General features: G+C 40.3%; 2 protein-coding genes across 6 annotated transcripts in view; one reads left to right on the top strand and one right to left on the bottom strand.

Moving 5' to 3' along the window:
- The window catches only part of IQGAP2 (IQ motif containing GTPase activating protein 2), a 297,777-nt gene that overhangs the window by 63,970 nt on the left and 209,508 nt on the right, over positions 1–24,299 (bottom strand). The window contains exons 14-17 of one of the 2 annotated variants that reach the window (XM_039245540.1): positions 12,591–12,681; positions 7,670–7,837; positions 4,973–5,115; positions 2,723–2,893 (exon numbers count right to left, since the gene is read on the bottom strand). In XM_039245540.1, coding sequence (XP_039101471.1) covers positions 2,723–2,893; positions 4,973–5,115; positions 7,670–7,837; positions 12,591–12,681 — 573 coding nt within the window. The remainder of the gene's footprint in view (positions 1–2,722; positions 2,894–4,972; positions 5,116–7,669; positions 7,838–12,590; positions 12,682–24,299) is intronic. The other variant, XM_039245541.1, reaches the window with a different exon arrangement.
- Positions 16,849–23,755, top strand: F2RL2 (coagulation factor II thrombin receptor like 2). Of its 4 annotated transcripts, none has more exons than XM_039245544.1 (2): positions 16,849–17,088; positions 21,500–23,755. In XM_039245544.1, exons 1-2 carry the CDS (start codon positions 17,025–17,027, stop codon positions 22,570–22,572), a joined length of 1,137 nt encoding a protein of 378 aa, XP_039101475.1. In that variant the 5' UTR covers positions 16,849–17,024; the 3' UTR covers positions 22,573–23,755. The 4 variants fall into 4 exon arrangements, with proteins under 4 accessions (XP_039101475.1, XP_039101473.1, XP_039101476.1 ...); XM_039245542.1 differs by having other exon boundaries at positions 16,851–17,088; positions 21,494–23,755; XM_039245545.1 differs by lacking the exon at positions 16,849–17,088 and adding an exon at positions 18,669–18,920 and having other exon boundaries at positions 21,494–23,755.

The following is a 24,299-nucleotide window of genomic DNA, read 5'->3' as shown; positions in this document are numbered from 1 at the left end:
TTTTTCTCTGCCAGGATGCTTGTGGCACTCTCTGAAGTTCCAAATTCACTAATTCCATAATTCCCAGGGCTAAGTGTTGGTGTTTGTCACTACTATGCTTTTTTTTGCTTTTCTTATCTTTTGCTTATCTTTTTTGCTTATGCTTATCTTTTTTTTTTCTGTTCAGTTTTTCTCATCTCTTCCTGTGCCATACCAACAGTGTCAATGTTGACTCCATTAACTGCCCTCAGACACATCATCCCCATCATCTCATCATTTCTAACACTACTGAGCACCTATGAGTCGCATACTGTGTGAAGTCTGTTAGGTGAATTATCCCATTAAATTCTCAAAACCCAGCCACAAATTGAGTATTATCAGTTTTCAGATGAGAACATGCATTTTAAACTACCTTTTCTTTTCCTCACTTTGTTGAGATTTTTTCTGAAGTTGTCCATGTGCTGCAGTTATTTTCAGTGTTTTTTCTGCATTCTGCAGTTCTGAGTTTATTTACATTCGACAATGTCATTATTTCTCTTCCTCTTTCAATGTCAGTTATCTTTTCTTTTAACGTTTTGTCTTATTTTACTAAGACCATGTCTTATTAAATTCCTTGAAAGCATACAATAGTTTCATCATAAAAAAATTCTTTTGCCTCCTTGAGTAAGAGTATCCTTAAATGTTAATTTTTATTTTACAACTTATTCATTTTCCTTTTTTTCAATGTAAGATACTTTTTGTTCGAGGTTATTTTCTGGCTCACTCATTTGTAAGGGTAGGAAATGTTACCAGGGCTTTCTTACTGTTCAAAAATAATATGGCTATTTCTCCCTTGCTGCTCTCAAGACATTCTCTCTCTCTCTCTCTGCAGTGAGAGAGAGATGATATCTTACTTAAAGGGGAAAAAATCTTACGAAGGACAGTGTATATCTCATGAGACACATGGGTACCTTCAGATTTGTTCCATACATACTCAAGATAGAGGGCTGGCTAATAAGCCATATATTCTCTATACCACTCTTCAGTTCCTTGGGAAGAGACCAAGTGAGGGTGCTGGAGCTGGGGTGTGGCTGGCCTTAGCCTGGAGACTTTCTCTCTGAATTTGTTAAGACTATTGTGTTTGAGGCTGATTTAGCCAGACAGGAAGCCTGAGCCGTTGTATGGAGGAGAAGTCCTCACATTTTAGATTATTCCCCTAATTCAGGGTGAATTGGCCACATTGCCCAAAAATGAGATTAGTGTAACACCATTTGGTTTGTGATATTTTGGGTTTTTATGTCAGCAAGTTTCCAGTGAATATATATTCATTGCCAGTCTACAACTTGCCTCTAGACCTTCTGCTTTCCCGGTTAGAAAGCCATCAGAAGAGTGAAAAACAAATATAAGGTGGTGTGACTTCACAGTTCTATAGCTTCTGCTACAATCCTACTGCTGAGGTGGAAGAAAAGGCTCCAAATGATTATTTCTACCCTTCTCCAGAGCCCTCTCATGACTTTAGCTCTGGGTCTCAATATCAGATGGATTTTACACCTGTGCAGTCCACCAAATGATCCATGCCCTGAGGCCGGAGAGCTTAAGGTTGATCCAAATCATGTCAGGTCAGCTGACACTCTTTAATTTTGTAAAATTAGAGCCTTAGCATCAGCGCAGAGGATTCTATCTTTAGGCATTTTTGTCACTTCCTGTGTGTTTTGCCTACCATATGCTTAAAGAAGGAATAAAGTTGAAAACTTACTGGTTCAGTGAAGAAAAAAAATCTTTGATAGTCAGGTTTATGGAAGACATTTCTTCTAAATTTTAATCATTTCTGTCTTCTAACATCTTAGGCTCTGAACAAATTTGACTATTTGAGAACTGACCATACATAAGACACAAGAATACAAACATTTTGAAACCTTATTTTCTGTCCTGGATGATATTATAGTTAGGTGAGGAAAGCAGGTAAGTACACCAATGATCACAAAAGAGGAATCCTCAACTTAAAAACTTCCCATCTGGGAAATCTCATAGTTAATGGCTGAAGCAAAAGCCCATCAAAAACTGTCCGTCAATAACAGTATCACTCTGGATGCACAAAAAAAGACATGCGGCCTTGTGGAAGCCAGCATGTTGGTTCATAGAAGGTACTAGGGGAATACAAATGAGAAACATTTAAATTTGTGAAGCTCCTCTCCTGCTGACCAGAAAGTTCAGACAAGTCATGCAAACTGAAGAGCAACTCAAAACAAAACAGTCAGAAAGGAGGATTTCTCCTATAGGACTCCATGAGGAGTCTGTGATGGAGAAGATACTTTTGCAGATGCTACATGCATTTTGTTAGTTCTTGTGTTCTTTCCGTCTAGAAGCGTGCACAGACAAGCACCATTCAGCATCCACTAGCCACTGAAAAAGTAATTTAGAAGAAACCTGGCTTAGAAAGTAGATGACACAAGGAGATACAACTTTTTAGAGAAAGAGGATTTCAATTCTGATTCGAGGGGTCCCTCTAGCTCCAAATAGATTGGTAGCAGGTGGAACGCGGCAGGTCCGCAGTGCCCCTCGATAGTGTCCATGGGTGAAAAATCATTCAACATCCTTCTCATCTCTGAGTATTAATAGAGCAGATTCAGGGGCACTGATTAAGGGGGAAATCTGCACTCAGATTTGTTTATTAGAATACTGGTAGTTGGCGGTCATAGTATCAAATAAAGCATCTTCAGGGATATGAAAGTTTGCTGGAACTAGTGCTAGGTGATTCACATACCTGTATTTTGACCACCTGCTCTTCTTTACCATACAAATATGATTTCCTAGCTTCATGCTCTTTCCTAAGAAGGGATCCTGCACTTGTGGCTTCCAAGCGAAGAAGCAAATCTTCAGAAGCGGACCACATCTTCTCACGAACATAATCTCTTGTGACTTCGTCAACAATGTCCTGGCTAGAGATATTTCTTATGGTTACACTTCACACATCAGGTGAATGGAGCAAAGAGAACATCTTCTGGAGCTTATATCGTTGAAAAGTGATACGGACAGGCCTTTCTGGCTTGGTTTAAACACATACTTGACCAGAGCAAAAAGGATGAACTGGCTTAGCTTCTTTCTAGTGATGTGCTTGTGAAATCCTCTGACTTTGGTGCTGAGATGCCAGGAGAATCTGGTTGACCGATCTCAGGATCTGGAGGCGGAGATGTACGAACGATGCTGGCAAGGACCAGGGGTAAGGCCTGACCTCCACAGTGTACAAGGGGCAAGGACGACTATGGTATGAATACGCATTGCCTCCTCCCTCTCCAGGGCTGCCAAGGAAAAGAGCGCAGTGGCCATGAAGTCTTCTGGCTCCTCTGTCCCCTTTGTTGTCCAGACCAGAGATCAGACCTCTGCAACGAGCCAGGAGCAGCTCAAAACAAACTTGGGGGGAAAATAAAAGACTTGGGGCAGAAGGAAAGGGGGTGGGCGAGGAGAGACACGCGCTACCCTGGCCAGAAAGGGAAAAGCCAGATGAATGACAACAGAGGAGGAAGGGGGATGATGAAAAAGTCTTAGGTAGATGATGAACTGCATTTGCTTTGTACCTTCTTTGAGAGATACAAGCCATGGCAGGACTCACTTCTATGGCTCATGCCTTTTATCCAATGTGACTGGAGTCAATGGATGATTCATTAAAAATGTTAAAACTGAAATCATTTAAAAATGCTTAAAAGCCTTTAAGAGAAGACATACTTACATTCACTAAATCAGGAATTTTAGATTGTCTAGAAGAATTTATATATATATATATATATATTTTTTTTAACAGTACAAACCTTCCACTTTTTAATAATCCTAACAGAATGATGCTCCATTTCACAAGGTGACTCCTAGGGCATCTCTGGATGTCACAGGAAAAATTTTTGGCTCTAAATTTAGCTCTTTGATGCTGCTTCTTCATAGTACAATACATCTTGTCAACAATAGCATATAGTTTTTACATACTGCCCACAGTTTTATTATTTACAAAGTAGCACTGATAATGCATTGTCACAATGATTGACAATGTATGAAATTAGTTAATAATCGATTTTCTTCACTGTCTTCTTGTCATTGATTTCTGGTGGCATCATCAGTCCCAGGCCACAGATTTTTCTCTAGTTTTAGCCAATATCTTTGATGCTGGCGACTTTGAACAATTTTATAAGACTACGTTTGTGTGCTCTTTTTTTTTTTTTTCTTTCAAAATGGAACTAAATTATTTTAAAATTTTTTAATGTTTATTTATTGTTGAAAGAGACAGAGACAGAGACAGACACAAAGGCAGAGTATGAGTCAGGGAGGGGCAGAGAGCGAGGGAGACACAGAATCCAAAGCAGGCTCCAGCCTCTGAGCTGTCACCACAGAGGCCGACGTGGGGCTCAGACTCACAAACTGAGAGATGGTGACCTGAGCCAGAGTCAGATGCTCAACTGACTGAGTCACCCAGGCACCCCAGAACTAAATTCTTACTCATATCTTCTCTTTAAACACACTACAATGCATGAAACAAACAGCAATTTTCACAACTTTTGGGTCCAACTTTGGGCACAAGTCCAAAGCAATCTTCGTGAACATCGTTTCAAGAGTATTTCCCCCTGGAAAACATTACTGACTTTTTAAAGGACATACATATCTCTGTGGTAGGCTGTGGGGGGAGAGAAATAAATTACTGAATACTGACAGCCAAGAAAATATTATTAACTGAGCTTTTATGTCAAGGCAAATTTGAAGTCTGATTTCTTAGGATAATGTACCAAATAAGCCACACTATCTTTCTTCCCCTTGCTGTTTGGTGGTAGTACGCCAATATGGAAGTAACTGTACAAGTTATTAGCCATGTAGCCCCATCCAATGAATGATCTGCATTCATGAAGACTTTGCCTTATATCCAGTCTGCAATAAATCAGTTATTTCCTCCCATCACTTCCATGATTCAAAAATAGAAAAGCAATCACATTTACTTGTTCATAGTATAGTTTTGCATCAAACAAGAGCCTCCTACCTCAATTTCTTTTGCCATGAGCCATGATTCTTTAGGCAAGCATGATTCAGGTGTGATCCAGGTACTCTCTTTTGAATCGATGTTGTAGTAGTAGTCATATTTATCCTGCAGAGTGAGTTTGAGCCATGAACCTTCAGTAGACACTAAAGAAAGAAGTGTGTTACATTCTAGAGAGAAATACTCAATGCTTCAACATCATACTTTCTCCAATATGTAAAGTAATGAACAATTTTTCACCAAGCATTCAGACAGCCTAAGTTAAAATCATTAGAAATGACTTGCTAAAAAGAATGAATTCTGGGGCGCCTGGGTGGCTTAGTCGGTTAAGCGTCCGACTTTCACTTAGGTCATGATCTCGCGGTTTGTGGGTTCGAGCTCCGCATTGGGCTCTGTGCTGACTGCCAGCTCAGAGCCTGGAGCCTGTTTCGGTCTGTGACTCCCTCTCTCTCTCTCACCCTCCCCTGCTCATGCTGTCTCTCTCTCTCTCTCTCTCTCCTAGAAATAAAAAAAAAATAAATAAATAAATAAAAAGAATGAATTCTATGTGTTCAATGGAAGCTCTCTACTAAGCCAGAAGACAGTCTGATGGGTAATGCCATGGTTCGGGTTCTGGATCTCAGATTTCTCACGAGGATGAGAAGAGTCACAAAAGGCCAAAAAGAAGGAAAATGCAAACGAAGAATGTACGTCCCTGTTGCGAACAGCACCAAAGTGGACAAATGAGAACGGTGAGCAAGAATCTTCTTTGCTTAGCAACTCTTCCAGCAATTTCTCTGAGAAGGAGTGACCTATACAAACTGTGACCCATTATTTAAAGAAGACCCATGATGTGCATTATACCAAAGCAGAAGTGACTCATCTTTGCAGACAACTTTATCCAAAGCAAAAACTGGCATATGCAAACACTATGGTCACTAAGTAGGGAGAAGGAAAATGTTATGGTTCGACTCATCTTGCTCTACACAACCACACAAAATGAGAAAAAGAAATGCAGAAAGGACAGTGTTGGGGGGAAGGGTGTACTGGGGAAAAAAATCTATGGCAGTCATGGCTTAACTAGTCAAGAAGAGTATCTCCTCTTCATGAATCCATGGGCTATCCTTTCCCCTTAGAAATATGTTTATTTTGTTGAATGGTCGTGATTCTGGTCCCTGACCACAGAGCCAACAACAACAACAAAAGCAAAAACAAAAACGTTCTGACCTAGACCAATCTAAGCCAGTTTCAGTCAAGTGAGCATCAGACTAATTGTGTTTACAGGAAATCAAGGTTCATAGTGAATTTCCTTATAGAATATTTAAATTGATTGAAAAACTAAGCAGGGGTAACTTTAAGGCCCTTGAATGTGGTTGGTTCTAATGTGGTTTGAAATGCTCCTCAATTGTTCTGTTTGTCACCACCGAGGAAAAGAGCTGTATCTCTTTTCAAATGGGCAGACAGCTGTTAGCTGTGTAGAAATGCTGGCCTCCTAGAAATATCTTATACAGCTCAATCAGCATGATCACAAGTCATCATTAAAATCTAAGGTAACTCCTAGGTTTCTGAATTGCCTATCTGGGGATATACAGCTGTATGCACCCAAACATGGCACAGGGGAAGAGGAGACAAGTGGAGGGGGCAGAAGATCAATTAAGCTTAGGCTAGGATGGATTTGAAACTGAAATTAACCCCTGCATTAGTACTGTTGTGCAATTCTTTCCCCATAAAGGAGGAGGGAAGCTACTGCAGTGACTTTGGATGAAGAGATGAGAAGGCGACAGGGGATCAAAGGTGATCAGGTGCCAAGTAAGAAAGAGTGACCACTAGCCCTCTGCATGTTTCATTAACAGGCAATTTACTGAATTCAAGGGTGCAATCTCCGAGTTGGAAATACTTCAGACAAACCACCAAGTACACCGGGTACCATGGGAAAGACCTCCAGTTGAACTAAAAAAACCTTTTCTCCCCTCCAATTCCACTTCTTAGGCCAGTTTCCTGAGGACGCAAAGCACATGACCTGTGACGTGGTGTAAATCAGCACCAGCCTATGGATCGGGAGAAAACTGGATCCCTGATGGGATGTGTGGTGCTCAGTAACAATTTACTAAAGGAACAGTGCACTGGCTCTCTGAAATTAACCTCTTCTGGTCTGTCACAGTCTCCCTCTGACCAAAATCTCATGAATGTACATTTCTAAATCTAAAAAATGAGTATAAGGCTCATGATCTCAAAGATACTTTCCAGGGCTAATACATCATGGACTGCCACTGGATTGAACGGACATAAATATTTGCCAAGGTTACCGATCTGGTTCCTTGGAGACCAGTGTCACTGCATTTTATTCCACATTTTCAAAATTACTCTTACCCCTACTAAATATGATGCAATCATGTACTAGCTGTTTCAAAAATGAAAGAGACAAATATTAGCATAAAAATCTGTTCGTCATCCCTGGAGAAATGGATAAACAAGCAAGTCCTGCATAAAGTAAATTCTCCTTAAATGTTGTATTTTCTCAAGCTTATGACATCACCCATGCCTAGCCACTGAGCTAAATAGACTTTCCCAAAGAAAAATACATCTAAAAATGTTTTTCCAAGACAAAAATTATTTTAGAAATGTTCATTTGAAAGCAGTATTTGTCTTAAAGTCAATACAATGCCACAGACAACATCACATTCAAAATGATAATTGGTAGTAAATGACTGAAAAGCTTACCACTTTTAGATTTGTGCTCTTTGGCCTTTGAAAGGGCATCATAGTACCTGTCAGCACATTCAGGGATTATGTCATTTGTATTAGACACAGAAGACTTCAAATGAGACAAAATATCATGTGGCTTTTCTTTCTCCAAACACTGATTGACATCCACGACCAGAGTAACCCCTGCATAATGAAAACAAAGTTTCTGTTACTGGTTATCTGCTACTCACTCTAGCAGTGTGCAAAGAGGAGATGTAATTCAACCTTGCAGGAATGCACAGGAACTAAACCTTTTTACCCTTTCAGAGTATGTACCACATATACCAACAACTGTCACCAAGTCCTCTACCACTTTAGGTTGTAGGAAGATCAAGATCCCACAGGATTAGAGTTTATTAAAAATCAATGCACTTCCAGGCTACTCTCGAGTGGTGGCAAGGTACTAGGTTCTACTCACTGTAGTAATCTAGAAGTGGGGTAAATGCATAACCAATAGTACATATGCAGTCCTCACATAGGTTATCTATCAGTATTTTAGAACTTGTCTTATGAAAATATTTATTTATTTGAGAATATGTAAAAACCCTGATACTCTCATGTAGAGTGCTAGTATATTTCAATTATTCTAGGAAAGCAACAGATAGAGCTGGTGAACATATGAAATCAAGTCCAGAAACTTAATTCTGGAACCAATTTAGACCTAGAAAGCATTTTATCTCACTTTAAATGTCTGCTTCTCCCTATAAATCAAACTACACTGAACTCGTGGTTACCTAAAGAAAGTTAACGTGGTGAATTCTTTACTATCCACTTTAGTTCCAGCCAAGAATATTCTGGCCCAACCACTGAAAGTACTGTTTTTACAAACTGTAAATGCAGTGAGTTAGAAACGTAGAACAAAAAATGGAAGTTTCTTCCAGGTTAAAATACTCTGTAGACAGAAGAAGGTTTTGATGAAAAGAGGCGAGATGGATATATATTTTTATAAACACACACACACACACACACACACACACACACACACACACGACAAACTCTACCATACACATGCTAAATGGCATATTGGTGTCACCAAATTATGTTCACATTTGCGTACAAGCATGAACACTGAAGGGGCAAGAAAAATGGAGTTTGCCTTTCAACAACCTGGAGCCAAAGTCATGCAAATCTGGAGGAGCACATAAAGAATCAAGGAGAACTTTCGTAGCAAACTTCAACTGGTGCAGAACAAAATATATAGCACTATGCTCTTGGGCTTACAGGAATGGATAAACAGTCCCCCTGTCCTCTTCTCCAGGAAAGCTTTCCAGGATGGGACAAATGTGGTACTGGCGTATGAGAAGTTTGTGGTCTCAGGGGAGCAGAAGGAACAAGTAAATGACAAAAAGTCCTCATGTGAATTACATCTGACAGCTTCATCTAACCTAGTAAAATGCCAAATTCCTTAAAAGATGGGTATTACAGGGGTGCGTGGGTGGCTCAGTCAGTTAAGCATCTGACTCTTGGTTTCAGGTCAGGCTATGGTCTCACAGTTCATGAGTTCAATCCTCACATTGGACTCTGTGCTGATGGTGAGGAGCCTGCTTGGGATTCTCTCTATTTGTTCCTCCCTCACTCAAAATAAATAAACTTAAAATTTTTTTTAAAAATATCGGTATAATAAAGCCACAATTTTTGTGCATATGGAAATGTGATTTATCACTGAATGTTGACATGCAAGCTGTGGGTCCACAGGTCAATTTTCTAGACAAGTGAAGCTTAATCCTCATCTTAACAGAACCATTTTCCATGAAAATCTAAAGCCTTGGAGAACACCCTAAGGATACACAGGTTCTAAGTGTCTGCGGCCCAAGATCCCCAATGAGTACAGTAAATTAGTTCCAGGGCACAGGCTTTGAGACATCTATTTTGATTGCATTTTTGCTTAATCCATGGGATGCAGTTTAGTTCCAGATCATTGAAGATGTCAGATAAATGGTTTACCTAAAGTCAGGTATGTTTGTGGTAAGGAACTAATTAAGAAATCTCCCATAAATCATCTAAAAGATCCAAAAGAAATGTTTATGTTGCATCTTAAGCCATATATCGGCAGGCTTTCTCTAAGGCATGCATTCGCAAAAGAGGTGAAATAACCTCCAGCGGGGCAAAAAATGGTTCTTGTAGGGGAAAGGGCGAGAAATCTTTTTATGTATAAAACACAGATATATATATATATATATATATATATGGTACATAAACAGATACAATGTGGGGCGCCTGTGTGGCTCAGTGGGTTAAGCATCTGACTTTGGCTCAGGTCATGATCTCACAGTTTGTGGGTTCGAGCCCGGCGTTGGGCTCTGTGCTGACAGCTAGCTCAGAGCCTGGAGTGAGTTTCAGATTCTGTGTCTCCCTCTCTCTCTGACCCTTCCCTGCTCATGTTGCCTCTCTCTCTCTGAAATAAATAAAACATTAAAAAAATAAAATAAAAAACCCCAGATACAATGTATCTGTGGTATTGAAATTCCACCTTGAAAAGTAATTACGGAGAAACTATTTAAAAAGATTCCTTAGGGTACAATAATGGGAGAAGCCTGGGGAATTTTGCTCTAAGGAATCAAAAGTAGAGACAAACCTACTTTAAGAAACCAAGAAGCTCTAGGGAACATCAACTCTAGGCCCAAATGAAGGAGACTTGAGTTAGTCTGTCCTGAAAGCCTTGCCTGTAGTAAAACATATAGGGCAGCACTTGCTTGTACCAAATTATCTGGGAGTGGGTTTGATGCTTACAACATGTGACCAGAATCTGTTTCAAGTCTTCATACAAAGGATGAATACTTTTCAAGGGAAGATTAAACTCTTTTTTGAAAAACTGGAAAATTCTCATCTCATTGTTAAAATATAGATGGTTTTACTTCAGAACATCTCTTTGGTGTTATGTATCATGAAGAAACTGTATCGACTCTTCCGAGGCACAGGCAGAGGTAGAAGACAGGACTTTAAATATGTACATCTGGAGTACACAGTCACGTATTTGAGAGAGCCTTTCACAGCGTCAACAGAAATATGAGTCTCAATGTAAAACAAAGAGCAGCTTCTCATCTTCAGGCCACATGGAGGAAGATCATGAACAAAATTATATCTAAATTGGTTTGACTTCTAAGAACAAAACTGTAAGCCTTTCAGGATGAGTGCCTATGCTACAATCTAATTGCTTTAAAAGTGTTTCTTCATACTACGGCTTCTTTCAGTTTTACGTTTAAATCTAAATCTCCTATGTGCCCATCTCAAATTTATTTTTTCTTAAGGATCAGAGTGCTAGAATGGAATGACTTCAAAGATCCTAAGGGTATAAAAGTTCAGGTTGGAGAAATGCACATAATTTTCCAGGCTAAGGAAATAAAAACCAGATGTTCCCCACAAATGCTTCCAAAGTTGAAAAGCCTACATTTGGGGACAAGACTAAGGTGTCCAAACAGTATTCTATAACCTGATATGGCAGGATACACTCCAATCATGCCACCAATGGACAGGTAAAGGAATAGCACTTTCAAAAGTCTTAGTTTAGGTAGGTTATTTGTACATGTAGAGTGTTAGTATGTAATTCTTAAAGCTGCTTCAGATTTCCATGTGAATTTTCAGACTATTCGTCTATAAGCCTTAGAATAAAATTAAAATTAAATCATTTGGGCCAATGAGGACATTCTGCCAGTTGCTGAGTAGGTCTATTCCAATAATGCAGTCTAGATCTAAGGAAATAAGTGCATGTGGCTTTGAGGACTCACTGGGAGAGAGACCTGAGCTAAGACTCCACCAACCACCTGAGCCCCTGTGCTGGCTCAGGCACCACAGTGACATTTTGGGTTTCCTGCAATTAGTGTCAGTTCAGAGCTAGTGTCCTGTAATCCCTGGGTAGTCTGGTTGCTTCCTTTCCCCTCAGCACAGCCACCATGGTAAAAAATTCAGCTCTCTTTAGGGGAAGCCGGAAATAAAGATGAACAGTATCAACTTTGGACTGTAGCAGTCCGTTCTCTCAAGTGGACCTGGTTTCCTCTTCACTCAAGGGGTTCTTGATCTGTAAATGGCTTAAGCATGGGAATTAATTTAGGGACCATGATTTTTGCTCTCCTCTCTCAAATTATACTTCTATCCATTTGATCTAGAATTCTTCTTCCACTTGTACAAATCAAGTATGAATTTAGTAGATGGTCTTATTCAGTTTTAGGAAAACCATGGTCAATAAGCCAATTCCATAGGTCAGATCATTCTGATTACTGCTCTGACTCTGCTCTCCAAGACTGATGCTCACCTTTGGTGGTTAAGTGCTGCCTCCGGGCCTCTGTGGCCTCCCCACAGATTCTGGACTTGTCAGCTTCTCTCAATTGCATGAGCCCATTCCTCAGTGTAAATCTCCTTTTCTCTTTCTCTGTATATATGTGTGCATACAGACACTACATACTTTCCAGAGAAATAACTATTTATCTGCATGCACGCGCGCGCGCGCTCACACACACACACACACACACACACACACACACAGAGCTCTATTTTTCTCCAGAGAAAAGTATATAAGTAGTTCTGTTTCTCTGGCAGATCCTGACTAATACAAAGAAAGGCACAGCAGGGAGTATAGGCACTTATTAAGCAGACTGGGCAAGGTTTCTAAGGATCGAGTTAAAAAAGTGCTTGATTAAACTATAAATTTGACAGTTTAGCAACCATTATTTTGCCTTCTGGATCTCATAGCAAAACCCTTAGGTTTTGCTAGAGATAGAACCTAATCCCTGAAGACAGTGCCACCAATCAAGGGATCTCATTTTTGTATATATACTCAGCAACTAAAATTGCTAAGAGTCCAAATCTTTTCAGAAATTAAAACTGTTTAATTTTAAAAATAAAAATTCAGTGGCATAAGAAGCAAGGCTCACTGGGCCAGCAAAAGGAGGCAAGGACTTACACTGTTTTGTTTTGTCCCTGTCCACGTTGGCCTCATCAACCGCTTGCTGTATCTCATCGAGCCAAAGGACTTTTGAAACACTCTCCGAGTCCTGGGAATATTGTCAGCGAAAAAAAGAGAGAACAGTGAATGATGATGAAACAGAATTAATAACTGCTTTTCAGGAGTCCCATGTATTATGGTTTCCAAAAACTCTTACTCAGCAACTACCAGGCACTGTCACACACTATATAAACCATTAATGAAACAACTCCCAATTTCAATCCCCATCTTCCACTTAGCCAGGTGCACTGGTCTATTTGTTTGTGTTGCATCCAAGGTTGCCCTCTCTCACGGTGGTCCTTTATAAAGAGCCAGATGATCCCTCTGCCTGAACTCCTCCACAGATTTCCTTTGCAGTTCGGAGAAAACACAACTCCCCCTCCCAGGGACTGTGGGGATCTAATGACGCAGGCCCGCTGTCTCCTCCGGCTGCCCTTCCCACTCCTCTACCCTGTCCCAGACCTGCACACCAGCCTCCTCCAGACCCCAATGTTCTACTCCAGCTGCATGGCTGTGGCTTCTTTCTCACCATTCAGGGCTTAATTCAAATGTCACCTCCTCCAAAAAAGCCTTCTCTAAATACACTCTTTCTCAATCACTAACTGTGGTTCCCAAGGTGGCCCAGAGTACCACAGGAAACTTGGTACTTTAAATTTGAGGGAAACACAATGATACTCAGCATTTATCAGACACAGAGATAAAAATAAAACAAAAGACCCATACAAAAACATGGTGGCTGCCCTCAAGGAGCTGACAGCTTAGGAGACAAGATGGATTTATGTAAAAATCGGGGCAATAATATCTGTAGATACACGATCTAGAAATAGTCATGAAAAGATTATAGGAGAGGTTAATTATAGGGGGAAGAAATACTTGGTAGCTGAGTACAGCTCCCGAATGGAAGTAATAATAGCAATGAAAAGGCACTAAATTATCTTTACCTTTTTTTTTTTTTTTAAAGTGATTTTATTTATTTATTTTTTGGCTGTGTTTTAAAGAGAGAGCGAGCAGGCACTTGAGTGGGGGAGAGGGACAGAGCAGGAGAGAATCTTAAACAGGCTCCACACTCAGTATGGAGCCTCACTTGGGGCTGGATCCCATGACCCCGGGATCATGATCTGAATGGAAAACAAGAGTTGGATGCTCCACTGACTGAGCCACCCAGGTGGCCCCATTTTTTTTTTTTTTTTTTACTTTTAAGTTGATTCTGATTAGCATACTACAAATATGGTGCTAGTACATACTATTAAACAGGACTTCCATAGAGCGATTACATAAACTTGCCCAAGATTACAAGCAAATGTTTTCAGGAGAAATTAAATATTTTTCAGGGAAGATGAGACATTCAATTTATTTTTTAAAGTTTATTTATTTTGAGAGAGAGAAAGCACATGCATGTCCATGAACGGGAGGAGAGAGAGAGAGAGAGAGAGAGAGAGAGAGACAGGAAGAGGGGGAATCCCAAACAGGTTCCACACTGTCAGCACAGAGCCTGACACAGGGCTCAACCCCACAAACCGTGAGATCATGATCTAAGCTGAGACCAAGAGTTGGACGCTCAGCTGACTGAGCCACCCAGGCACCCTGTGACATTTAGTTTTAAACAATGGGGACATTTGCCCATGTGGAGTAATAAGTGTCATGTACTAAATCCTAAGGCAAGCCTGTGGCAAACAGAATGTAGCTCACCAGAGCCATGGAGAACTTGCTCTATCATTTAAGACTCATGACGGATGGACAACTTGTGAGAAGGAGAAATAACATCTGCCAGTTCCTCTAGCAGGCTTCAATACTGTTTCCCTCGCAGACTAACTTGAGATAATGTATGTGGAAAGCACTCTGAAAGTGAGATAAAGAATCTATTATTTCACCCTGTAATATCTGGGCTAATGGACATCATGGTGGAAGGCTTGGCCCCTGCTTCTGCAATCATCTCTAGCTAGGCCTGCCACATGGGAATGGTCACTGGTTAGCAAGACTCTCCATTTCTTCCTTTTTTTTAATGTTTTATTTATTTCTTAGAGAGAGAGAGAGAAAGAGAGAGAGAGAGAGAGAGAGACAGCATGAACAGGGGAGGGTCAGAGAGAGAGGGAGACACAGAATCTGAAACAGGCTCCAGGCTCTGAGCTGGCTGTCAGCAAAGAGCCCGACGTGGGGCTCCAACCCACGAACTGTGGGATCATGACCTGAGCCGAAGTCGGTCACTTAATCAACTGAGCCACCCAGGTGCCCCAAGACTCTCCATTTCTTGAGAGAATGGATGGGAAGCATTCAAATAGGAAGCATGATGGGAAGTTGACTACAGGAAGAATGAAGAGACAGGGGCGTAGGACCTATTTATTTCTGTTGCCAAGCCAAAGAGAACACAAACACTCTTCCCAGGTAGAGTCTAAAGACTAAGTTCTGTACAAGTTCATTTACATCTCTCTCAGTCTTTCTAAAGAGTGTTTACCAAATTCCTTCATAACTTATCATTGTAGAAGATGCACCATACAAACTCTGACCAAGAGAAGGAAGTTACAATTCCACTTCAGAGCTTAAACTATTTGTTTTATAAGGCAAAGAAAAACTTCACAAACCAAATGAATTTGGGTCAACAGTTTAAATCATGACTCATTACACTAAAGGATGCTAGAGTTAAACATAAAACCAAGAGTAAAAACCGAATCCTACCAGTTTAAGGTCTCCTTTTAAATTGCTCCCTAAAAGACTGGAAATTTATTTACCTCTACCTCAAGCTAAATAGCCAGGTTCAACATATGAGTTACATATGGAGTAAGTAAAGAGAAAGTAGACCATCTGCAAATCAAGTCATAAATGTCTGAATTTAGATGAGTCCTAGAAAATTTTAATTAAACAAAAATGTACCTTTTCAATATTTTGTGGCATGTTATTTCTGCAATGAATAGCTTTTAATTTCAGTCTGTTACCTTTATGTAGCTAAAGTATTAGACACTGACTTTTGATTGTAAAACTCTTGATGTGATGAACTTTAATCATGATGTGAAAAGTTTACACACATCAATTCCTTCCTGGCTTATCCCTCAGCCTGTTAAGTTTCACACAAAATCTGCATTTTCTGATTCTTGCAGCATTTTTTATGTAACACGCTGTTGGGACTGTTTGCCTTAGGGTTTAACCTTAAATTAAGTACAGAAGAGATCAGAATCTCTTAATCTGTATTAAGTACAGAAAAATCTGTTACAATGCAGTTTCATTTCTACTACATATTAAATCATATCCTCCAGGATATAGCTACTCATGGAAGCGTATATGTTGCATAACAGTGTGGCTGTACTAAACACTACCGAGTTATACACTACTTTATGATTAAGGTGGTAAATTTTATGTTATGTATATTTCACCATAATTTTTTTAAAAAACGCTATTTCTAGACCTGCTCACCAATAACCATGGAATAAACAAAGTCCTCTGCATTTAATGTTACATCATGATTTTAGCTTATTATTTAATACCCCTCCACACCCCACTGTTACCTGACCCCGTAGTTAATGAACAGCTCAGAATATGCTGAGTTATGGTAAAACAAATCACCCAAAAACCAAGTCTGACAAAACAGTGATGACAAGTTCAGCTCAACATGACATATAATTATGTCATGGGTTTAAGAATTAAGATTTGAAATAGCTGAGAGGATAAAGGAAAGCATAATTTTTATTTTTAAATTTTTGTTAATATTTGTTTATTTTTGAGAGAGAGAGAGAGAAGACAGAGCACGAGCATGGGAGGGGCAGAGGGAGAGAGGGAGACACAGAATCTGAAGCAGGCTCCTGACTCTGAGCTGTCAGCACAGACCGTGGGGCTCAAACTCACAAACGGTGAGATCATGACCTGAGCCGAAGTCAGATTCTTAACCGACTGAGCCACCCAGATGCCCCGGAAAGGATAGTTTCTGACAGCTCAGTTATTCAATAGAAATCACACTCTGGAACTGTGTTTTTTAAATGGATAAAAATGAGATATATGACAGTCAAAACTAATTGCTGCTCAGCATCTATTTTCAGCTTACTTCTGTAAGCACTGGATACTACTTGCATTCTTTCAATACGTCCAAATATACTGAGTGGGAATTAGACCATCTATGCAGAAGGAACTGTTAGGGGTGGGTAAGAGTTAAAGCATTTGCTCCAGGAATAAAGTAATGTGTTCAGAGGCTCAGCCTGAGTCATGCACACTGCAACATGAGGACCGTCACACCCTTCCCCTCCAGAGGACCTGGGCAAGCTTCCCAGTCTGCCGAGCACGGGACGGCACACTCCACGGAGAGAACGAAGTTTCCACTGGCTCTTCACACATGAAACTGACGTGCAGCTCTGCTCCCTAGTTGTACACATTTAATAACATTTGAGAAACGGAACTCAGGCCACCAAGATGAAAGCCCTCATCTTTGCAGCTGTCGGAGTAATGCTTCTGTCGCCTACTTTTTGTCAAAGCGGTAAGCTCTTTTCTTATGGGGTAGGTCGGGGGCCAGTGGCTTGAGTTACAAGGGTAAATGGAATCTAATTTTCTTAGCATTTCACACAATCTGCAACCCAAAAGGCAGAGTTTGAGGTTTGTTATTAAAAGGAAACATTATGGAAGGGAATAGCTATAGTCTGTTCACTCTGTTCAGACCTCATTGAAGACCAGTGTTCTCTGCTTAGATTTAAAAATCTGTGGCACAGTCAAGATTTTAACTCCTACAATGAAGTCATGAACGCTGATCTTCTAAGAATTTCCTCTGATACAGGAAGATAGCACTTTTTAAAAGAAATTTTCAAAATTTGTATGTTTATACCTTTTCTTGAGCCACAAACGGGGGAAACAAGAGTATTACCAGAAAGAATGAGTGGTCTTCCAAGAAGTAATGCTACTGAGTTACTGTTTCTTAATGAAATATCCTTCTGACTTTCGGTGGTACCATGGAGCTCTCCCTACATTCACATGATTGTTTAGTTTTTGGAAATGAGATCTCCTAAATACTATTATTCAACTATTAATGCGTTTCTTATTTCACTCAACCCAATGTTAGCCTGTCACCTCCTGCTTACTTGAAAATAAACCCATGTGCAATAGATCTGCATCTACAACTTTTTTGCTGTTAGGTCACTCTCCAGCTGACATTGTTTGGAGCAGGTAAGCTGGGGTGAGGGACAATGATGAGACAGAAAATATAAAAAATTTAACAAAACCAAACCTCTAAAGAGGAATGTTGCTTCAACAGGTAGTTGAAATCGCCAAGGTGGCTGTGTGCTAAGCACTCTCAGAGCTGCAGAGGGTGTGGGATTCACAAAGAGGAAGTGTGGTGTGGATCAACCCAAATGCTGCAGAAGTGGGCTCCTTCAAAATGCTGGTGGAGTTTGGTGGAAGTAGACAGGGGGCATGGAAAGGTGACAAAGTAACATGCAGTGCATTTGGTTTCTTCCATGGGGTAGGGGAGAAATGAGCAAAAAACCCATTGCCTAGAGGCTGAAGTCCGGTCCCCTCTGATCAGTCCCTTTCCAAGGCATTTGCCCAGGGGAAAAAACATTTCAGAAACACTATGCCAAATGGAAGTCTGTATTAAGAATTCAAACAAATTAAAAAATATGTCAAATTGAACAATGAATACTGTTTTTAAAGCACACCAGACTCTAAGCAATAAAAGTCTTATTCAAGCTAAGCCAGATCTGGAATTCTCATGGAAAAAGAAATCAAGGTTTTTTCACAGTCACTGTTTACCATCTTTTTAGGCTCCATGTCTTGCTCAACCACAGGAATTTTCTGAAAATTGACAAACACTTCGTTTCAACAGATCTCTTATCAGATCTTGAAAGGAAATAACTTGTACAGCATGTTCCTCAGCCTCCATTTTCCAGCTTTGTATCCAATTCTCAAGGCATTTCTCTTTGGGTGATATCAAATTTAAGCATTTTTCAAAAAACAAGAATGAACAGAAGGATTTGTGTGGCTGAACTTCACATCTAAACACTGACAGAGAAGAACGCTTCCCAGATATTTTTCTTTCTTATTAATCTATCTTCCCTTAAATGACACCTAACACCTCCCTGTCCCTACTTGTTCAGGCAGTACTCTGTTTTATACAGTACATTCAGTTTGTGCAATCTCAAGGTTATGAGGAAGGCTTCAATTTCACCTGGGGGCGAACTGCTAGAGATTAAAGCCGGAAGAGAAACTAGCTTTGAATGAGAACCAGGTTACTAAACACTAACCCCAAGTATTCAACATGTAGGAATTCAGAGGTCATGTGAAAAGACATAACTGGCAGAGCAACGGCATTTTAAATTGGTAAGTATGAGGTTTATATTCAGCATCAAAGTCCATCTTAGAAATCTGAGAAAATCTATTTTCTGTATATGTCAAAGATTTATGAAAAAATTATATAATGGGAAATAGGTTTGAGTATATTAAGGTCTACTGTGTTTTTGAAATTGCTCTTGCATGAATTAGGATTATTAAAATTAGCATGCCAATGAATGCCCAATATATTTTATAGTATGTGGTTGTGTCTCTATTCCTTTTTGTTCCATTTCCAATATTTTCCTTTTTTGAATAATATGAAAGTTTATTAAGAAATTTTATGGGTTTTTTTCTTCCTCCTTTTTTCCCTTGTCCCTTCTCCTCCGTGTCTCCCGCCTCTCCAACCCTCCCTTCCCCCATCCTTTCCTTCCTCCCTAGGGGGGATCTTTTTTTTTTTTTTTATAGTTTATTGTCAAATTGGTTTCTATATAACACCCAGTGCTCATCCCCACAAGTGCCCTCCTCCATGCTCATCACCCCCCTCCCACTCCCCCCACCCCATCTGCCCTCAGTTTGTTCTCGGCATTCAAGAGTCTCTCATGGTTTGCCTCCCTCCCCCTCCCCCACTATTTTCCCCCTTCTTCTCCCCCATGGTCCTTCGTTAGGTTCCTCCTAATCCTCCTATACATGCAATATTTTCCTTTTTAAAAATGTTTGTTTGTTTGTTTATTTGAGAGACAGAGAGAGAGAGAGAGAGAAGGAGCGAGCAGGGGAGGGGCAGAGAGAGAGGGAGACAGAATCTGAAGCAGGCTCCAGGCTCTGAGCTGTCAGTACAGAGCCCAATGCAGGGCTCGAACTCACAAACCATGAGAGCATAACCTGAGCTGAAGTTGGATGCTTAACTGACTGAGCCACTCAGGTGCCCCTTTTCCTTCATTTTTTAAATGGAAATAGAGTTGACATACAATGTCACATTGATTTCAAGTGCACAACATAGTGATTGGACAATTCTATACATTGTCTTGTAAGTGTAATTACCATTTGTCACCGTACAGTGTTATTATATTATTGACTATGTTTTCTATTCCCCTCTTCTCATTTTTCTTTGTCTCCTCTACGCTTGGCCCTTGTCCCATCTTCTTCCCCAGAATCATCTAGAGCAGACTCCTGCTATTCATTTTTGCCTCCTGCCTCTCCCTCAGCACAATAGCCAACTGGATGCCAAGAGCCTCTGAGCTGCCGTCAGTCTCAAGGGTTCATCTTCACCTTTCTACTGACATTGTTCTAGCTCGTTACTGTCCATCTTGAGTTTGAATGACTACAGTAGGCTCCAAACCAGTCCCCCTTGCCTCTAATTTCTTCCCTTTTCAGTCTCTACAGTGTTACCCAAGTCTTCTTAAATGTAAGCCAAATCACGGTGATATGCTGCAGTATGCTGTACCAGTATGCTGCTGGTGCTGCAGCAAATTACCACAAATTTAGTGGCTTAAAACAATACAGATGGTACTTCTGGAGGTCACAAGTCCTGAGGACAAGATGTCAGCAGGGCTGTGTTCATTCTGGAGGCTCTGGGGGATAAGTTATTTTCTTGCCTTTTTTTTTTTTTAGCTTCTAGAAGCTGCTTACATTCTTTATTTATGGCTCCTCTTTTCATCCTCAAAGCCAGAAGCACAACATCTTTAAATATCTGTTATTGACTCTGTTGCCTCACTGGTATAAGGAGTCTTATGATTACATTAGGAACACCCAACTAACCCAGGATACTCATGCCCCCTGAAGGTCCTTAATCACATCTGCAAAGTACCTTTTGCCACATAAAGTAACACGTTCAAAAGTTCCAGGCATTGGCAGGTGGAATCTTGCGGGACCATCAGGCTGTCTACTATAACGCCATGCTTCTGTTCACAATTCTGTATGTACATAAGCCCAGCATCTAAGAATGGGTACGTGATTTCTTTTTCTTTAGTTTTCTTACAGTTGAGAGGTCCTTCAGAGATGTAGCTATAACTTACCCTTTCATCTGTCACATGCACTTTATTAATGTAAGACATTGAGTTTTTGTGCATCTTTTCCACTAGGCTGACAGTTTGAAGACAGAGACGAAGTTTATTTGACACTATATCACTGGCATATAAGTATGCAATAAACATTTATTGAGTGATTTTACCCGACATTCCCAGATCCCATGCCAGCCCATATACCTTATTCACCTAGTAAATTCCATCAATGAACCTGGCTCATCTTTGCTCATGTTCATTTTTTCCTGGACATTCTGCTCAAACATTTAAATCTGCTAACCAGTGTCTGAATATCTGTACAATTTAAAGTCAATGTGGCATTGGTCTATAATGGTCTGAGGTGCTTTTACTGCTTTAAACACTTCCTATATGCAAGGAGTTACCATCTAGTTTTTGCTTCTGCATGGGCTAGCACAGTGCTGGGGCATATTATATATACTAAATGCATTCCTGTTGATTCCCTGATCTGTAGGGATTTGTAAAAGTAAAAATGATCCTAAATTCTACAACTATAGAAATTATGTAGATAAAACTTTTGAGTTTTATTGTCTCCTGAACCACAGCCATGGGCTCAGCAATAATTCATATGAATATTCTTCTCAGTTACAGGCATGGAAAATGACATACGCAATTCAGCAGAGCCAACCTTACCTATTAAGACCTTCCGTGGGGCTCCCCCAAATTCTTTTGAAGAATTCCCCCTTTCTGCCATAGAAGGCTGGACAGGAAGTACCACAGCTGTAAAGATTAGGTGCCCAGAAGAAAGGGTTTCAAATCTCCACGTGAATAATGCTACCATGGGGTACCTGAGCAGCTCCTTAAGTACCAAACTGATACCCGCCATCTACATCCTGGTGTTTGCAGCAGGTGTGCCAGCCAACGCGGTGACCCTGTGGATGCTCCTCTTCAGGACCAGATCCATCAGTATGACCATCTTCTACACCAACCTGGCCATTGCAGACTTTCTTTTCTGTGTCACACTGCCCTTTAAGATAGCTTACCACCTCAACGGGAACAACTGGGTATTTGGAGAGGTCATGTGCCGGGCCACCACAGTCATCTTCTATGGCAACATGTACTGCTCCATTCTGCTCCTCGCCTGCATTAGTATCAGCCGCTACCTAGCCATTGTCCATCCTTTCACTTACCGAGGGCTGCCCAAGCGTACCTATGCTTTGCTGACATGTGGATTGGTGTGGGCGACAGTTTTCTTATACATGCTGCCATTTTTCATCCTGAAGCAGGAATATTATCTCGTCCAGCAGGACATCACCACTTGCCATGATGTCCACAACACATGCGAGGCCTCATCTCCCTTCCAACTCTACTACTTCATTTCCCTGGCATTCTTTGGATTCTTAATTCCTTTTGTGGTCGTTGTCTACTGCTACACAGCCATCATTCGGACACTTAATGCATACGATCACAGATGGTTGTGGTATGTTAAGATCAGTCTCCTCCTTCTTGTCATTTTTACCATTTGCTTTGCTCCAAGCAATATTATACTCATTATTCACCACGCTAACTACTACTACAACAACACCGATGTCTTATATTTTATCTATCTCATAGCTTTGTGCCTTGGGAGCCTGAATAGTTGCCTAGATCCACTCCTTTATTTTCTTATGTCAAAAATCATAGATCACACCACTGTTTACCTTACAATGGTGAAATCACCTTAGAGAACAAGGAACACTATCTGTGAAAACACCCATTCTTGGGACAATATATGCCTAGTGTAAAGGGTTCTACCCTCTAGCTCCATTCTTGAGCTTCTAAGAAATACTGTTTCAAAATAAAATACTACAAAAGCACTTTTTAATTTCAATACTTTTTCAGGATTTTAAGAGTGTCAGTACAAGAGAAAAGATATCATCATCCTTGGGCAACTGACACACTTGCCTGACTAGTATTTCAAGATCTTTAATTCTCCATCTTCCCTACTTCCACGAGTAGCGTCCTAGATGTCCTGGAGGAGCAGGTGGGACAAGAGTGAAGCATAGAGAGAGCTAAGATCTTAGTCTTCAGTGTTTGCCATCATTTTTGATTCATCTGCCTCTTTCAACTCTCATGCTGGTGGTGCCTCATCAGCTTACTCTAAGTGATTTTTATCATGAGGGGCCATTACCCTCGCCCCACCTTTGCCTTCTAACCATTCTCTTCACTGTCAGCCTGTTCTCCTATTTCACCGGCCTTTCACAGATCAATCTTCCTCAGATCAGATTGAACACATCCCTCAAAAACCCTGGTTCAAACACTGCCAGTGACTGTCCACTGCTTTGGAATAAATTAATAAATCTTTAGTTTGGCATTCAGAGATAATTTTCTAACTTTACTTCCCAATAAACCTTGCCTGCAAAGTAGGTACCAGCCAAGCTTCCTGGTTTGTTATAATCTTGACTTCTCCTCTCTTTGCTCTTGCCTTTCTAACTGCAAAGCTGTTTTTAACATGTTTGCCTGAATTCTTTCCATCTCTTAAAGTCTTCAATGGGCCATTCTTTTGATTCTCAAGCTAGAAGCTCATTTTTCTCATCTCCCTTTCTTATATTTTGGACACGTATATGTAGTTCATTTATCTACAAATATTAATTTCATAAACACTTATTAAGCACCCTGTATAGTAAAGAAGGGGCTAATCCTCTCCCTTCTTTATCTTCTTGTAGACCCAAGTCTTCTCAGGGTTTGTGGGGCCCAGATCCATGGTGTATACAATGTTGCTGAGTGAACAAATAAAATCCCAAAGCATCAAAGCAGCATGAAAGCCCATTCGATTGTTACTGAGAAGGCAAGGTACCCTGTATAACATGGGACTTCATTTTCTGGTTGGGAATGTTAAAAAAAAAAAAAAAAGAAAAAAAAAAGAAAGGTAAACTAGAATATACTCATAGAGTCATTTAAAAGTTTAAAATAACAAAACATTAAAGAGATTTAAAAGGGGGGGGGCACCTGGGTGGCTCAGTCAATTAAGCATCTGACTTCAGCTCAGGTCATGATCTCATGGTCTATGAGTTCGAGCCCTGCGTCAGGCTCTGTGCTGACAGCTCAGAGCCTGGAGCCTGCTTCAGATTCTGTGTCTCCCTTTCTCTTTGCCCATCCCCGACTCGTGCACTCTTGTTCTCTCTCTGTCTCAAAATAAACATTAAAAAAATTTAAATTAACACCTCCAATATTTGTGTCTTATATGTATTTTTTTAAATGGGAAAATATTTTGTTGCAAATGCTTGTTAAATTCCTGTAAGTCAATGACATTTCTCTGAGTTCAGGGATTAGACAGGAAATGGGTATTAGTGGTAAAGGCTATGAAGGATTACTGAGATAGATTTTCAAGTCTCTGGGAATGTGCATTGACCATATACTTTGTAGTGACTATCAAAATGATAAAAAATTTTAAATGCACATTTTTATTGTG

This window comes from Hyaena hyaena, unplaced genomic scaffold (assembly GCF_003009895.1).
Source record: "Hyaena hyaena isolate Hyena2069 unplaced genomic scaffold, ASM300989v1 scaffold_260, whole genome shotgun sequence".
Lineage (NCBI taxonomy): Eukaryota > Metazoa > Chordata > Mammalia > Carnivora > Hyaenidae > Hyaena > Hyaena hyaena.
The sequence above is the reverse complement of the archived record's forward strand: the minus strand, read 5'-3'. Positions and strand labels throughout refer to the sequence as shown.

Coding starts and splice junctions, on each gene's coding strand:
- F2RL2 (XM_039245542.1), top strand. CDS start 17,025: ATGAAAGCCCTCATCTTTGCAGCTGTCGGAGTAATGCTTCTGTCGCCT. Junction 17,089..21,493: donor GCCTACTTTTTGTCAAAGCG/GTAAGCTCTTTT, acceptor TATTCTTCTCAG/TTACAGGCATGGAAAATGAC.